General features: G+C 45.3%; 1 protein-coding gene across 1 annotated transcript in view; it reads left to right on the forward strand.

Annotated features, from left to right (window-relative positions):
* The window catches only part of LOC133349281 (collagen alpha-1(XXI) chain-like), a 105,226-nt gene that overhangs the window by 9,874 nt on the left and 76,937 nt on the right, over nucleotides 1–18,415 (forward strand). Inside the window, exons 3-5 of the mRNA XM_061562651.1 lie at nucleotides 1,365–1,925; nucleotides 6,873–7,038; nucleotides 17,677–17,902. Coding sequence (XP_061418635.1) covers nucleotides 1,365–1,925; nucleotides 6,873–7,038; nucleotides 17,677–17,902 — 953 coding nt within the window. The remainder of the gene's footprint in view (nucleotides 1–1,364; nucleotides 1,926–6,872; nucleotides 7,039–17,676; nucleotides 17,903–18,415) is intronic.

An 18,415-nucleotide genomic window follows, 5' to 3' on the forward strand; every position in this document is an offset into this window, starting at 1 on the left:
CAAAGACAAAGACCCCCCGTGTAGCCTGAACAGGTTGTTGGTTGCAAGTGCTGTTAGCGAGCACCTATTGAAGGCCGGCACGGCACACGAGGTGGTGGGTGGCCAGCACCACGCCCGTCCGTCTTTGTCTCCCCAGTGTTGATGTTTACACATCGCACTAGGTACTAATTTTAGGCTGAGTCGACCGAGGGGAGGCCAATGAACGGGTTAGATAATCATCACTGGGTGTTAGCCGTGAGCCCCCACAACTATACAGCACGACCACAAAGGCTGGCCATTACCATGAATGCACACGGAACTTAGGAATTAGGCAGGTCAGTCCATCCTCTCTTCATTGACCTTCTCTTTACTCGTCACGCTGATGTACCCACAAAAGACACAGATTCCTCATGTAGCCTCTGTAGCCTCTGTAGACTGTTTATGTTATTTTAGACTGTCGGGGCAAGCGCTCTTCGTGAGGGCCTATTAAGGATGATACGACACTCAAGGGAGTGGCATGTCCCGAACCAGTGCAGGTATTTTACAATCATTTCAGACTGAGTTGACCTAGACGAGGCCCAGAATCAGTTCAGTTGTCACTCGCCACTGGTGATGTTTGCTGTGGTTGGGAAACGAATTTAAATTTCTGGGTTCATATAGCAGTGCCCTAACCACTGTGCCACTGCTCACCAAACTGAATGTAACTTGCACCCCCACACACCCCCACACCAAACCTTTGATTAGCAAATGTTTTTTTTTAAAGCATCAGGTTACCATTTGTTTGCACGGAAATGTTGTGGCAAGTATGCTTGCGTGCATTTCATTTTTTTTGACACCTTTGACTTGTGGCCAATTTTCCAATTTGCTTCAGTTAGTTTGCAATTCTCATGGCCAAAGGTTGTTAGGTCCATCTCGAGTCTGCTATGTTGGCGGTGTGCTGGCGTTTTGTGTGTAAAGCTGTGCCTCGCAAGGTCGGCTACCGAGTTTATCTGTCATTTTATCATTTCAACCCAAATCTATTCGTGTATGAATATGTAGGCCAACGGTACACCAACTAATTCAACATGAACTAAGCATAAAAGTTGGTATCACCAGTTATATATATATATATAAACTGTATATATAATTTCATGGAATTGATGGCATATGACTATACTTATGGCATAATTACAAGGTGCAAACTTGGAAAATCAGTAAAGGGACGTTCGTACATGAGGAGTAATTGAAGCGTATACTTAGATGGTTATTGCTTTTGAAATCACATTTCAATCCATGCGATGGCCAATGCCTGCACCGTTCATGGGCATCTGGCGCATTGGTGGAAGACGCGCAACTTTGACCGCATTTGATTTTGCAAAATCGAGTTTTCCTTGTTTCTCCCCCAGGCTGCAGCACGGTTCCTCACGACCTCGTCTTCATACTGGACGGCTCGTGGAGCGTGGGGGTGTCCAGCTTCCACACGGTCAAGGACTGGCTCGTCAACATCACCAACAGCTTCGAGGTGGGGCCCAGGTACACGCAGGTCTCCGTCGTGCAGTACAGCGACTCGCCAAAGCTGGAGGTGTCCTTCAGCGACCGCGCCTCCGCCGATCGTGTCGTCTCGGAGATCCGCTCCATAGGCTACCTGGGCGGCAACACTCACACGGGCAAGGCCATCAAGTTCGCCATGGACGAGGTGTTCGCCTCGTCGGCGCGGCGCGGGTCTGACGTGGCCAAGACGGCGATCGTCGTGACGGACGGCAAGTCGCAGGACAACGTCACGGTGCCCGCGCAGGAGGCCCGGGCGAGCAAGATCACTCTCTTTGCCGTCGGCGTGGGTTCGGCAGCCGAGGAGCAAGAGCTGAGGAACATCGCCAGTCACCCGCCCTCCACCTACGTGTTCTCGGTGCAAGACTACGACTCCATCTTCAAGCTCAAGGAGGTGCTGAAGCAGAAGATTTGCGAGGGTGAGTCCGGGAGCAGTTTGCTGGACGCAAGAGGGGGTTGAAGCGTCAGTCTCGCCGTGCGCTCACGTTAGCAGTAGAGGAGAGGAGGCCTTGGGCGGATTACTGAGGTGGATTCATTAAAATCCACTCACAGTTGTGTCAATTTGCGATATATTAATATTGCATTAATTAATAATTTACAACAGCTATCATGTAAAATTAAAATCTTCGCATTCGTGCTTAGTTATTTTAACGTCACGTGATACATTAAATTTGTAACGTACTCGATATTTTAAGGAGTAAAATGTCTATTCATAATCAGAATCCTTACATTTTTAAATCCTTTATATTAAGTTCGCGTGCTTGCGTGCTTGCTTGCTTGCTTAGGATCGTGCAAATCTTTCGGTCGTTTTTTAACCTACTTCCCGTGATCCAATCGAGCTGACATTTTCCACACAGACTCGTTGTGCCAGACAATTATTGTTCGTGAAAAAAATTCCCAAAATTTTACACTTTTTAGGCAAAAAAAAATGATTTTACATATATTCAAATAGAACGCATTCATGGCTTTGGCTGAACGTCAGAGTGTAAGAGCTCAGAGCGTAACCCGTCCACAGGCCGTGGCGGAGTAGCGCAGTTGGTAGTGCCCTCGCTTCCTATGCCAAAGGTCGCGGGATCGATCCCCGCGTCCTCCACAGGCGAATATATTTTTAAATCCTTTATATTAAGTTCGCTGCCACGCATATAAAGGATTTATAGTGAAAAACTTAGTTTTTACGGGTTATACTTATTACAATTAAAATCAAGTAAATCGGCTCCTTCACCACTGTCCACCAATCCCTTTGTCACCCAGCCGGATTTTTCACGTGGGGGTTTACAGTCAATTACTTGTGCCCCATTACATGACGGGGGAAGGCAGGGGGGTGCAATAGAACTATGGCATTTGACCATACTTCACCAAGATCGCTATTGTGGGTTGGTAAAAGGGAGGAGGGTGCTCAAGACCGGTTGTGATATCGCTTCTCACTGATGTTAGCCCTGGGTGAGTTTTGAACTCAGACGCACCGGGTTTCATCGCGACCTGTATTAACCACTGGGCCAACACTCCTCGAAATAATCTACGTACCGTAACTTCGCTTTAAAAAATGTTGCCGCCTAAGCGTCGCCTGGGACTCCGTAATCCTGATTGTGCTGGACCGCAGCAAATAATTTCATAGGGATTGGTGGTCAATCAATATCAGCTTTGGTAAATGACAGTCATTTTGAAAATCATCAACAGAAATAACAATGTAATTTACTCGTCAAGGAAAGCTCCACAGATGATCGAAGCATCACCGAAGGATGTCTGGCCAATTCCTTGCGAAAAATGCCCAATGCATTTGAGATAACAGATCAGTTTGTTGCAGCCATTTGCTTTGCTGACATCCCCCCGTGCCACCGCTCAGTCCAGAGGATTGGGGGCATTTCACAAATCCGCACGATCCACCTACCTCTGCGCCCTGCAGTAAGAGATGTGTGCCACCGCTCGCAAGCATCATTATTCAAGGGACGCATTCATGGGGTTGATTTGTGCAAACCAATTTTTTTTTTATATTCATCGTCGTCTTGATGGCCCTTATTTATCACCACTCTCAGCATTATCTTTTCTGTGAAGAGAACAAAAAAACTCCCCATAAATAATGTTGTGCTTTGAGAAGGGCGGTTTTTTTTATTGTTAATTCTCCTCTTCTGGTTTTTCTGTCGAGCCTGCGTTGGGAAAACAACACAAGCCGCACGAACCGCTTGCCCTTTTTGCTGATGCAGCTCAAATAGCCCGCGATGCGGTGTGTTTCGCGTTAAGTGCTCGTTTTGCCGCGCCTGTTTAATTCGCCCCCCTCCACACCTTCTCCTCCGACTGTTGCTTTCTTTGTGGTTGCTGCTACTACGGCCAAGTAGCATTAAGAGATACTTTGTACAGTAAGCAAGGGAAACGAATACAGTCGTTTTAAACATTTTCTTGCGGAACATTGCAGGCGTGTAATTTCAATGCACCTTGAAATATGTTGGCGTTCTAGTGCAATTACGTCGTTATTTCTGTGAAAAATGCGCACCTGTTTGTTTGGAATGGGCTAGGCTACATTTGAGTTTTGGTTATGCTCAATTCGCACACACATGTGAAGAATAATGTTTTCTGCAAAACTATTTCTCTTTGTAGAATTGAAACAGCGCCTTGGTCTTATTTAACGTGTCGAGTCAGTGCAATAGGATCACCCCTTGCAAAAAAACGTGTCTGTCTTGGGTTACGTGAACCTTAAAGTTATGCAAACCTCTTAGGGAACTCAATTACAGAGATTTGGAGACTGGCCAATCACATGCATAGGCTAAGATTTTGTGCAGCAAAAAAAATGGTATTTCCACCATTGATTCCACATGTCAATCAATCAATATAATATTTATAAAGTGCTATACTCAGCAAAAAAAGCTGAGATGGATGCACAGATGGCATTGAAAACATTAAACTTGACAGAAGGAGAAGCACATGGATTAGGGGGAAAGAAAAATAAGCAAAACTGCAACATCTCTGAGAGGAAGACGACGTGCCCAAGACATTCTCTCCCCCCCCACCCTGTCCACCTAGAAGTACAACTGGGTTCACCACAGGTGATCTCAGTGGGTTGCATCCACTGGAGTCCAGTGTGGGCACTCCAAACTAAAGACATCTGGCCAGCTTGGGAGACATAGGCCACAATTCCCTTCTATGGAGGGGGTCGCCATCCACCAGCAGTGGCTTAAGCAAACCATTTTAGGGCTGACGCCTATACTGAGTAAATATAAAAATGCATTTTAATTCATGGAATTGCTATTGCTTACATCGATGAGTGTTGGGGGGACTGCATTGGGAGGCCTTCATCTAGCAGTGGAGAGACAAAAGCTGATGATGGTGGTGAGGATCGTTGTCATCAGTTATGTGGTAAAAATATTTGCTTCGCGATATAGGTTTAGACTTGGGATCAAAAACTTGTTATTCTAAATAAAATGTAAAGCTCCTTTTTAATCTGCTGCTGGATGAGGACCTACCTAAACCATTTCAGCCATCAGGGTTGTCGAACATACTTCACCATTCTGGCCAGTGTGTATTTTTAATCCTTTATATTAAGTTCGCTTGCTTGCTTGCTTGCGTGCTTGCGTGCTTGCTTGCTTACGACCGTGCAAATCTTTCGGTCATTTTTTAACCCACTTCCCGTGATCCAATCGAGCTGACATTTTGCACACAGACTCGTTGTGCGAGACAATTAATGTTCGTGAAATTTTTTTTCTAAAATTTTACACTGTTTAGGGAAAACAAATTAAATATTTAATTACCAATTGCTTAATACTGGCAGACAATCATCTGACCCATAGGTGGCAGCCATCTCATCCAAAGGACGAGAATACTCTAGCCGCCACGCATATAAAGGATTTATAGTGAAAAACTTTTTTTTACGATTTACTTGTTATGTCTATTATTACTATTATTACATGATGTTTTGGAGCTTAGCTGTGCGAGCAATTATGAGATAACTAATCTAAACAGGCCAACATTAACTTGGGAGGAAACCTGAAATGGAAATGAAACTACTGCAATTTCAGATGTCAAGAGTATATTACATTACCCTAATAGTATCTATATTTCACCCAATAAATTGCATATTTCTCAAAGGTTTGTTTTCATAAAAGGAGACTAGTTTCTTCAAGGTATGCAAAATAATTTCGTCGAGAAACTATGTTACATTAACTCTAGATATGTCGGTGTAGTAACGACAGTATTAAAAGTGGCAGGATTCTAATCATGTTATTATTAAATGTAGCCTATTGCAGAGGAAGATGGTGTGACGTTTTGTTGACCCAATGGAGTACATGTTAACACCATGAGCCTCATCATCAGCGATGATTAATCCACTGCTGGCTGAAGCCCCCTTCCCTTCCAAGCCATCACCATCTCTCAGGGTAGTTTTTAATATATTTCTACGTAGCAAATAAGCATTGCTTTTTTTGTAGATGCAGTATTTTCTTTGAATCATCTCAAAGTATTATAAAATACCAAGACGCTCTGAACATATTGCTGGTTCAGGTACAAACTACATGGCAGTAAACAACAAACATTCATAGGGTGAAGTGTTCCTTGCTTTTATTGTGATCATTAATTCATGTTTTTGCAATTATTGAATTTACCTGGCTTCATGATGTACTTTCTCATTTTTACAAGTGTTGCTTAAATACATTTATTTAAATAAATAAAACTATGTCCCGATCAACAAAACAACTTCTTTCTTGTAACAATAATACCAGGAAACTGAAGTATATATATTTTTTATGCTATCATAAGAAAACTCAGACTAGCATCCATTACCCTTAATGGTCTTGGCAAAGTCACGGGAAGAGCAGAATTTTTAAAATCTAGATTGAAAACTCATTTCTTTAGAACTGCTTTTTCTGTTTAGTTTATTGTCCCTTCATTCGCACTACTGATTTGCACGGTTGGCTATGTATGGTGCGAAAGAAGTTCACCACACGTACATTATATTCTTGCGTGCGATGGAAATACGTTCAGGAGCCCAATGCTAATGTCAAGGTCCGCTAACCGCGAGAGGGCTTCAGGCGAGAGCTCGTGTAGCTTTGACTAATTTCTTCTCCGTAGAAGGACACAACTATATTGCTTTATGATATGGTCCAAGTTCAACATCCATACATACACAACGTTGTTGTGCCGCCTGATGATGGAATAGCGAAAAGGATCACGAGCCACGTGTGGAGCCACGTATCCTGGTATAAACCTGCAACTCGATCCCATGCCACAGCAAGTTTCTGGATGCCACCTTGTACACAATCACCCCCGTCCCCCCACCCCATAAGCACGCTGCCAATTACTCGTTCCTGCATTTTTAATCATGCTGCCACCCTACCCACCGCCCGTGCCACATCGCAACGTTTTAATTCGCTGCGCTGCAGAGACGGTGTGCCCGACGCGTATCCCCGTGCCAGCCCGCGATGAGAAGGGCTTTGAGCTGCTGGAGGGCATGATGATCCACAAGAAGACGGCGCGAGTGCTGGGCTCCTTGCCCACGCAGTCTGCCTTCTCCATCAGCCAGCAGGACGACATCACAGAGAGCACCAAGTAAAGTGGCCAAAAGAGATGAATACATCGATCGCTCTGTGGTTTTTATATGCAATTTTACTTTTGCTTTAATTAATTTAACCCTTTCCTAGCATCGCACCGTCGTTTTTACAGAGATTGTGCTCACCGCAGATAACTGTAGCGACACGACCGCACTGTGATAGCTGGTGCTAAACTGTACCACGCACTCTCCCGCATGGCCTTGTGGGAGCCGCGGTACCGATAAAGTTATTTTATTTCAGTTTTTATTCCGGTTCCGTTCCGATGACGTACACATACTTCATCGGAACAAAATCGGAAGAAAAACTGATGGTGTACACGTTGGTTATCGTGTACGTCATCACAACAGGAAAGGGTTAATGCGATCTCATTTACATGCTCAAGACAGTAAATGTATTGATGTTGATAGAGTGGTGTTAACGTTAATAAAAAATATTTGATGATGATAGTAATAGTAATAATGCCCAATATCCAGGCTATCCTCATCGAGTCTCGCAGGACTTATTCAGGAAGATCCAGCATTGTAATGTTTAGCCAACGCCACGATTGAGAGTTAGACAGGTGGGAGGAAGCCAGGGCCCCTGAAGGTGTCCCACTCGTACCAAGGCGTTACGCTCAATGCGCCGCTAAAATGAATGATTAAACAAATCAATGAGCTCTACTTGATTTAGGCAGGGAAAAAAGTTACGAGCATGCAATGCCTATTTTCCTCAACATTAAATAATTACACGTGCATGTTTATGATGGCAATGGTGTTTCAGTCATAAAACGATGAGTCTGACGCTTTGTATTGGAAGCATCCCGATACAAAGCCTCTCCGGGCAGGCTTGGTGGTTACTATGATAATGATCCTGACGATGGTGACGATGATGACTAAACTAAACTACTTAAAGTTCTTTTTTAATTTTACCGGGCAAGGCCTGGCCACAAGTGACAGCTCAACAAAGTGGTGTATCACGTGTAAGTTTATAGCAGCCAAATACTCCAAACGCGTCATTGTTCTAATTGTGGATGGAAAACTGGAGGACCCGGAGAAAAATCCACACGACCACAGGAGAGAGAGAGAGACAGGCAAACTCTAAATATACAGCAGCAGGCGTCAGGGTCAGAATCGGACCCACTAACTCTCCTGCATACCAAGGCAAGGAAGTTGACGTCTCAGTTTAACACGTAGGCTTTCGCGACTAATATCATCCATAATATAGGTTTTTGGGTTAGATCGTGTGAATATAAATGTGTCGTTAAACCCGCCACAAGGGTTCGTCACGAAAACAAAACATGACAATTCATTATACCAGTACAGCACACCGGAGTGTTGGTGAGAAATTCCACAACATTTAGAATCTGAGTAATTGTAAATGTTGTGGATTTGAGTAATTACTCTTTGGTTATTTCGGTAAAGTCACGTAGAAAGAAAATAAATTAAATAATAAAATACGACGTTTCGATTGCAACACAAGCAGTCGTCATCAGGGAGAACTACATTTGAGAGAGAGACAAAACACAGACACAAAGACAGACACACAAGCAGAGAGAAAGGGACAACACAGAGAGACACAGACAGACACACAAGCAGAGAGAAAGGGACAACACAGAGACACACAGACAGACACACAAGCAGAGAGAAAGAGACAACACAGAGACACACAGACAGACACACAATCAGAGAGAAAGAGACAACACAGAGACACACAGACAGACACACAAGTAGAGAGAAAGGGACAACACAGAGCACACAGACAGACACACAAGCAGAGAGAAAGGGACAACACAGAGACACAAAGACAGACACACAATCAGAGAGAAAGAGACAACACAGAGACACACAGACAGACACACAAGTAGAGAAAAAGAGACAACACAGAGACACACAGACAGACACACAAGCAGAGAGAAAGGGACAACACAGAGACACACAGACAGACACACAAGCAGAGACAAAGAGACAACACAGAGACACACAGACAGACACACAAGCAGAGAGAAAGGGACAACACAGAGACACACAGACAGACACACAAGCAGAGACAAAGAGACAACACAGAGACACACAGACAGACACACAAGCAGAGAGAAAGGGTCAACACAGAGACACACAGACAGACACACAAGCAGAGAAAAAGAGACAACACAGAGACACACAGACAGACACACAAGCAGAGAGAAAGGGACAACACAGAGACACACAGACAGACACACAAGCAGAGAGAAAGGGACAACACAGAGACACACAGACAGACACACAAGCAGAGAGAAAGGGACAACACAGAGACACACAGACAGACACACAAGCAGAGACAAAGAGACAACACAGAGACACACAGACAGACACACAAGCAGAGAGAAAGGGACAACACAGAGACACACAGACAGACACACAAGCAGAGAGAAAGGGACAACACAGAGACACACAGACAGACACACAAGCAGATAAAAAGGAACAACACAGAGACACACAGACAGACACACAAGCAGAGAGAAAGGGACAACACAGAGACACACAGACAGACACACAAGCAGAGACAAAGAGACAACACAGAGACACACAGACAGACACACAAGCAGAGAGAAAGGGACAACACAGAGACACACAGACAGACACACAAGCAGAGACAAAGAGACAACACAGAGACACACAGACAGACACACAAGCAGAGAGAATGGGACAACACAGAGACACACAGACAGAGACACAAGCAGAGAGAAAGGGACAACACAGAGACACACAGACAGACACACAAGCAGAGAGAGAGACAACACAGAGACACACAGACAGACACACAAGCAGAGACAAAGGGACAACACAGAGACACACAGACAGACACACACCCAGAGAGAGAGAGAGAGACAACACAGAGACACACAGCAGACACACAAGCAGAGAGAAAGGACAACACAGAGACACAGACAGACACACAAGCAGAGAGAAAGGGACAACACAGAGACACACAGACAGAGACACAAGCAAAGAGAAAGGGACAACACAGAGACACACAGACAGAGACACAGGCAGAGAGAAAGGGACAACACAGAGACACACAGACAGACACACAAGCAGAGAGAAAGGGACAACACAGAGACACACAGACAGAGACACAAGCAGAGAGAAAGGGACAACACAGAGACACACAGACAGACACACAAGCAGAGAGAGAGACAACACAGAGACAGATAATTGGTTCTTTTCCCTTCTATCTGGCAACAAAACTGACACCTTTTTGCAAGGAGTCATGTTTGCATAGACCGCAATACCTGCAGTCATAATACAAACAAAAGAACATAACTCTGATAATGTGCACTGTCCCTGAAGTTGATTGGTCCACACCCGAGACAGCTTTCCTTCGAGCCTAGTCTCATATGGGTTGGACCAGATGACGCCAAAAGGCGCACAACTCAAGGACAATGCACCATCAGAGTTTGAGAGCTCGGGGCAAGCATCTACACTATGGGGACCTCATTTGCCAGTAAAAATATGATAATTGGTTCTTTACCCTTCTATCTGGCAACAAAACTGACACCTTTTTGCAAGGAGTCATGTTTGCATAGACCGCAATACCTGCAGTCATAATACAAACAAAAGAACATAACTCTGATAATGTGCACTGTCCCTGAAGTTGATTGGTCCACACCCGAGACAGCTTTCCTTCGAGCCTAGTCTCATATGGGTTGGACCAGATGACGCCAAAAGGCGCACAACTCAAGGACAATGCACCATCAGAGTATGAGAGCTCGGGGCAAGCATCTACACTATGGGGACCTCATTTGCCAGTAAAAATATGATAATTGGTTCTTTACCCTTCTATCTGGCAACAAAACTGACACCTTTTTGCAAGGAGTCATGTTTGCATAGACCGCAATACCTGCAGTCATAATACAAACAAAAGAACATAACTCTGATAATGTGCACTGTCCCTGAAGTTGATTGGTCCACACCCGAGACAGCTTTCCTTCGAGCCTAGTCTCATATGGGTTGGACCAGATGACGCCAAAAGGCGCACAACTCAAGGACAATGCACCATCAGAGTATGAGAGCTCGGGGCAAGCATCTACACTATGGGGACCTCATTTGCCAGTAAAAATATGATAATTGGTTCTTTACCCTTCTATCTGGCAACAAAACTGACACCTTTTTGCAAGGAGTCATGTTTGCATAGACCGCAATACCTGCAGTCATAATACAAACAAAAGAACATAACTCTGATAATGTGCACTGTCCCTGAAGTTGATTGGTCCACACCCGAGACAGCTTTCCTTCGAGCCTAGTCTCATATGGGTTGGACCAGATGACGCCAAAAGGCGCACAACTCAAGGACAATGCACCATCAGAGTATGAGAGCTCGGGGCAAGCATCTACACTATGGGGACCTCATTTGCCAGTAAAAATATGATAATTGGTTCTTTACCCTTCTATCTGGCAACAAAACTGACACCTTTTTGCAAGGAGTCATGTTTGCATAGACCGCAATACCTGCAGTCATAATACAAACAAAAGAACATAACTCTGATAATGTGCACTGTCCCTGAAGTTGATTGGTCCACACCCGAGACAGCTTTCCTTCGAGCCTAGTCTCATATGGGTTGGACCAGATGACGCCAAAAGGCGCACAACTCAAGGACAATGCACCATCAGAGTATGAGAGCTCGGGGCAAGCATCTACACTATGGGGACCTCATTTGCCAGTAAAAATATGATAATTGGTTCTTTACCCTTCTATCTGGCAACAAAACTGACACCTTTTTGCAAGGAGTCATGTTTGCATAGACCGCAATACCTGCAGTCATAATACAAACAAAAGAACATAACTCTGATAATGTGCACTGTCCCTGAAGTTGATTGGTCCACACCCGAGACAGCTTTCCTTCGAGCCTAGTCTCATATGGGTTGGACCAGATGACGCCAAAAGGCGCACAACTCAAGGACAATGCACCATCAGAGTATGAGAGCTCGGGGCAAGCATCTACACTATGGGGACCTCATTTGCCAGTAAAAATATGATAATTGGTTCTTTACCCTTCTATCTGGCAACAAAACTGACACCTTTTTGCAAGGAGTCATGTTTGCATAGACCGCAATACCTGCAGTCATAATACAAACAAAAGAACATAACTCTGATAATGTGCACTGTCCCTGAAGTTGATTGGTCCACACCCGAGACAGCTTTCCTTCGAGCCTAGTCTCATATGGGTTGGACCAGATGACGCCAAAAGGCGCACAACTCCTTGCAAAAAGGTGTCAGTTTTGTTGCCAGATAGAAGGGTAAAGAACCAATTATCATATTTTTACTGGCAAATGAGGTCCCCATAGTGTAGATGCTTGCCCCGAGCTCTCATACTCTGATGGTGCATTGTCCTTGAGTTGTGCGCCTTTTGGCGTCATCTGGTCCAACCCATATGAGACTAGGCTCGAAGGAAAGCTGTCTCGGGTGTGGACCAATCAACTTCAGGGACAGTGCACATTATCAGAGTTATGTTCTTTTGTTTGTATTATGACTGCAGGTATTGCGGTCTATGCAAACATGACTCCTTGCAAAAAGGTGTCAGTTTTGTTGCCAGATAGAAGGGTAAAGAACCAATTATCATATTTTTACTGGCAAATGAGGTCCCCATAGAGAACACAGAGACACACAGACAGACACACAAGCAGAGAGAGAGACAACACAGAGACACACAGACAGACACACAAGCAGAGAGAAAGGGACAACACAGAGACACACAGACAGAGACACAAGCAGAGAGAAAGGGACAACACAGAGACACACAGACAGAGACACAGGCAGAGAGAAAGGGACAACACAGAGACACACAGACAGACACACAAGCAGAGAGAAAGGGACAACACAGAGACACACAGACAGACACACAAGCAGAGAGAAAGGGACAACACAGAGACACACAGACAGACACACAAGCAGAGAGAAAGGGTCAACACAGAGACACACAGACAGACACACAAGCAGAGAAAAAGAGACAACACAGAGACACACAGACAGACACACAAGCAGAGAGAAAGGGACAACACAGAGACACACAGACAGACACACAAGCAGAGAGAAAGGGACAACACAGAGACACACAGACAGACACACAAGCAGAGAGAAAGGGACAACACAGAGACACACAGACAGACACACAAGCAGAGACAAAGAGACAACACAGAGACACACAGACAGACACACAAGCAGAGAGAAAGGGACAACACAGAGACACACAGACAGACACACAAGCAGAGAGAAAGGGACAACACAGAGACACACAGACAGACACACAAGCAGATAAAAAGGAACAACACAGAGACACACAGACAGACACACAAGCAGAGAGAAAGGGACAACACAGAGACACACAGACAGACACACAAGCAGAGACAAAGAGACAACACAGAGACACACAGACAGACACACAAGCAGAGAGAAAGGGACAACACAGAGACACACAGACAGACACACAAGCAGAGACAAAGAGACAACACAGAGACACACAGACAGACACACAAGCAGAGAGAATGGGACAACACAGAGACACACAGACAGAGACACAAGCAGAGAGAAAGGGACAACACAGAGACACACAGACAGACACACAAGCAGAGAGAGAGACAACACAGAGACACACAGACAGACACACAAGCAGAGACAAAGGGACAACACAGAGACACACAGACAGACACACACCCAGAGAGAGAGAGAGAGACAACACAGAGACACACAGCAGACACACAAGCAGAGAGAAAGGACAACACAGAGACACAGACAGACACACAAGCAGAGAGAAAGGGACAACACAGAGACACACAGACAGAGACACAAGCAAAGAGAAAGGGACAACACAGAGACACACAGACAGAGACACAGGCAGAGAGAAAGGGACAACACAGAGACACACAGACAGACACACAAGCAGAGAGAAAGGGACAACACAGAGACACACAGACAGAGACACAAGCAGAGAGAAAGGGACAACACAGAGACACACAGACAGACACACAAGCAGAGAGAGAGACAACACAGAGACAGATAATTGGTTCTTTTCCCTTCTATCTGGCAACAAAACTGACACCTTTTTGCAAGGAGTCATGTTTGCATAGACCGCAATACCTGCAGTCATAATACAAACAAAAGAACATAACTCTGATAATGTGCACTGTCCCTGAAGTTGATTGGTCCACACCCGAGACAGCTTTCCTTCGAGCCTAGTCTCATATGGGTTGGACCAGATGACGCCAAAAGGCGCACAACTCAAGGACAATGCACCATCAGAGTTTGAGAGCTCGGGGCAAGCATCTACACTATGGGGACCTCATTTGCCAGTAAAAATATGATAATTGGTTCTTTACCCTTCTATCTGGCAACAAAACTGACACCTTTTTGCAAGGAGTCATGTTTGCATAGACCGCAATACCTGCAGTCATAATACAAACAAAAGAACATAACTCTGATAATGTGCACTGTCCCTGAAGTTGATTGGTCCACACCCGAGACAGCTTTCCTTCGAGCCTAGTCTCATATGGGTTGGACCAGATGACGCCAAAAGGCGCACAACTCAAGGACAATGCACCATCAGAGTATGAGAGCTCGGGGCAAGCATCTACACTATGGGGACCTCATTTGCCAGTAAAAATATGATAATTGGTTCTTTACCCTTCTATCTGGCAACAAAACTGACACCTTTTTGCAAGGAGTCATGTTTGCATAGACCGCAATACCTGCAGTCATAATACAAACAAAAGAACATAACTCTGATAATGTGCACTGTCCCTGAAGTTGATTGGTCCACACCCGAGACAGCTTTCCTTCGAGCCTAGTCTCATATGGGTTGGACCAGATGACGCCAAAAGGCGCACAACTCAAGGACAATGCACCATCAGAGTATGAGAGCTCGGGGCAAGCATCTACACTATGGGGACCTCATTTGCCAGTAAAAATATGATAATTGGTTCTTTACCCTTCTATCTGGCAACAAAACTGACACCTTTTTGCAAGGAGTCATGTTTGCATAGACCGCAATACCTGCAGTCATAATACAAACAAAAGAACATAACTCTGATAATGTGCACTGTCCCTGAAGTTGATTGGTCCACACCCGAGACAGCTTTCCTTCGAGCCTAGTCTCATATGGGTTGGACCAGATGACGCCAAAAGGCGCACAACTCAAGGACAATGCACCATCAGAGTATGAGAGCTCGGGGCAAGCATCTACACTATGGGGACCTCATTTGCCAGTAAAAATATGATAATTGGTTCTTTACCCTTCTATCTGGCAACAAAACTGACACCTTTTTGCAAGGAGTCATGTTTGCATAGACCGCAATACCTGCAGTCATAATACAAACAAAAGAACATAACTCTGATAATGTGCACTGTCCCTGAAGTTGATTGGTCCACACCCGAGACAGCTTTCCTTCGAGCCTAGTCTCATATGGGTTGGACCAGATGACGCCAAAAGGCGCACAACTCAAGGACAATGCACCATCAGAGTATGAGAGCTCGGGGCAAGCATCTACACTATGGGGACCTCATTTGCCAGTAAAAATATGATAATTGGTTCTTTACCCTTCTATCTGGCAACAAAACTGACACCTTTTTGCAAGGAGTCATGTTTGCATAGACCGCAATACCTGCAGTCATAATACAAACAAAAGAACATAACTCTGATAATGTGCACTGTCCCTGAAGTTGATTGGTCCACACCCGAGACAGCTTTCCTTCGAGCCTAGTCTCATATGGGTTGGACCAGATGACGCCAAAAGGCGCACAACTCAAGGACAATGCACCATCAGAGTATGAGAGCTCGGGGCAAGCATCTACACTATGGGGACCTCATTTGCCAGTAAAAATATGATAATTGGTTCTTTACCCTTCTATCTGGCAACAAAACTGACACCTTTTTGCAAGGAGTCATGTTTGCATAGACCGCAATACCTGCAGTCATAATACAAACAAAAGAACATAACTCTGATAATGTGCACTGTCCCTGAAGTTGATTGGTCCACACCCGAGACAGCTTTCCTTCGAGCCTAGTCTCATATGGGTTGGACCAGATGACGCCAAAAGGCGCACAACTCCTTGCAAAAAGGTGTCAGTTTTGTTGCCAGATAGAAGGGTAAAGAACCAATTATCATATTTTTACTGGCAAATGAGGTCCCCATAGTGTAGATGCTTGCCCCGAGCTCTCATACTCTGATGGTGCATTGTCCTTGAGTTGTGCGCCTTTTGGCGTCATCTGGTCCAACCCATATGAGACTAGGCTCGAAGGAAAGCTGTCTCGGGTGTGGACCAATCAACTTCAGGGACAGTGCACATTATCAGAGTTATGTTCTTTTGTTTGTATTATGACTGCAGGTATTGCGGTCTATGCAAACATGACTCCTTGCAAAAAGGTGTCAGTTTTGTTGCCAGATAGAAGGGTAAAGAACCAATTATCATATTTTTACTGGCAAATGAGGTCCCCATAGAGAACACAGAGACACACAGACAGACACACAAGCAGAGAGAGAGACAACACAGAGACACACAGACAGACACACAAGCAGAGAGAAAGGGACAACACAGAGACACACAGACAGAGACACAAGCAGAGAGAAAGGGACAACACAGAGACACACAGACAGAGACACAGGCAGAGAGAAAGGGACAACACAGAGACACACAGACAGACACACAAGCAGAGAGAAAGGGACAACACAGAGACACACAGACAGACACACAAGCAGAGAGAAAGGGACAACACAGAGACACACAGACAGAGACACAAGCAGAGAGAAAGGGTCAACACAGAGACACACAGACAGACACACAAGCAGAGAGAAAGGGACAACACAGAGACACACAGACAGACACACAAGCAGAGAGAAAGGGACAACACAGGGACAACACAGACACACAGACAGACACACAAGCAGAGAGAAAGGGACAACACAAAGACACACAGACAGACACACAAGCAGAGAGAAAGGGACAACACAGAGACACACAGACAGACACACAAGCAGAGAGAAAGGGACAACACAGGGACAACACAGACACACAGACAGACACACAAGCAGAGAGAAAGGGACAACACAAAGACACACAGACAGACACACAAGCAGAGAGAAAGGGACAACACAGAGACACACAGACAGACACACAAGCAGAGAGAAAGGGTCAACACAAAGACACACAGACAGACACACAAGCAGAGAGAAAGGGACAACACAGAGACACACAGACAGACACACAAGCAGAGAGAGACAACACATTTAGTTCTCCCTGATGACGACTGTTTGTGTTGCAATCGAAACGTCGTATTCTATTATTTAACTTATTTTCTTTCTACGTGACTTTACCGAAATAACCAAAGAGTAATTCCTGCAGTCACGAAAGCATCAAATCAAATCTGAGTAATTGTAAATGTTGTGGATTTAAGTAATTGTTAATGTTGGGGATTTGCTCTCCAACACACCGGTGTGCTGTACTAGTAACTACTTGGCACGTTCTGTTTACGTGACAAACATTACTTATTGGCTTTGTCGGGTGGTGGTGGGTTTAACGACACATTTATATATTTTACGCGATCTAACCCAATAAACCCCGCCTCTATCATCATTGACATCTCCTTGCCACCGCGAAGACCCTCATTGTGAGGACGCCGCGCGTGCAGGGGGGTGTTTCCTGAGGGGCTGCCGCCGTCCTACGTCTTCGTGGCGACGTTCCGCATGCCCCGCGACGTGGCGCGGCGCCGCTGGGACCTGTGGCGCATCGTGGCGCACGACGGCGCCCTGCAGGTGGCCGTCACGATGGACGGCGAGGGCCGCTCGGTGCACTTCGCCGCCACGAGCCTCCTGCGCACCGCGCAGAGCGTGGAGTTCGTGGGCCCCCTCGTGCAGGTGACGGAGTCGCGGCGATGCGGGGGACGAACGATGCCGATCCCGTCATGTTTGAGCTAAGAGCCACGTAGATCAGTGGGCCTTACCTGGTCAAATTAAAAATAGATTATTTTATTATCCGTCCTTCTCTCTCGCCGCCAGTGCCGGATTAAAGTAGTGCGGGGCTTGTAGGATATGTTATAAAGGGGCCCTAAATAAACAAAAAACACGTAAATATCACAACAAATGTTTAACTTGCGTAGTAAAGTAATTGTATGTTTTATTTGCTATACAGCCAGATAATACGACAAATCGCTAACCTTAAACACCTAGTCGTTCATAAAAGTTGAGGGCAGTATAGTCCTATAGTAATAGAGCAAGTGCAGCATCGCTGAACCGGAATTGATAGCTTGAAAGCATTTAGCGCGGGGCCCTTGAAAGTGTGGGGCCCGTAGCTACTATATATGTAGCTACTTTTGCGACTAGGATAATCTGGCACTGCTTCCCGAACCCCTCCACTAGAATAAACTTGCC

Source organism: Lethenteron reissneri, chromosome 29 (assembly GCF_015708825.2).
Source record: "Lethenteron reissneri isolate LAM-NWPU_2019-01 chromosome 29, ASM1570882v1, whole genome shotgun sequence".
Lineage (NCBI taxonomy): Eukaryota > Metazoa > Chordata > Hyperoartia > Petromyzontiformes > Petromyzontidae > Lethenteron > Lethenteron reissneri.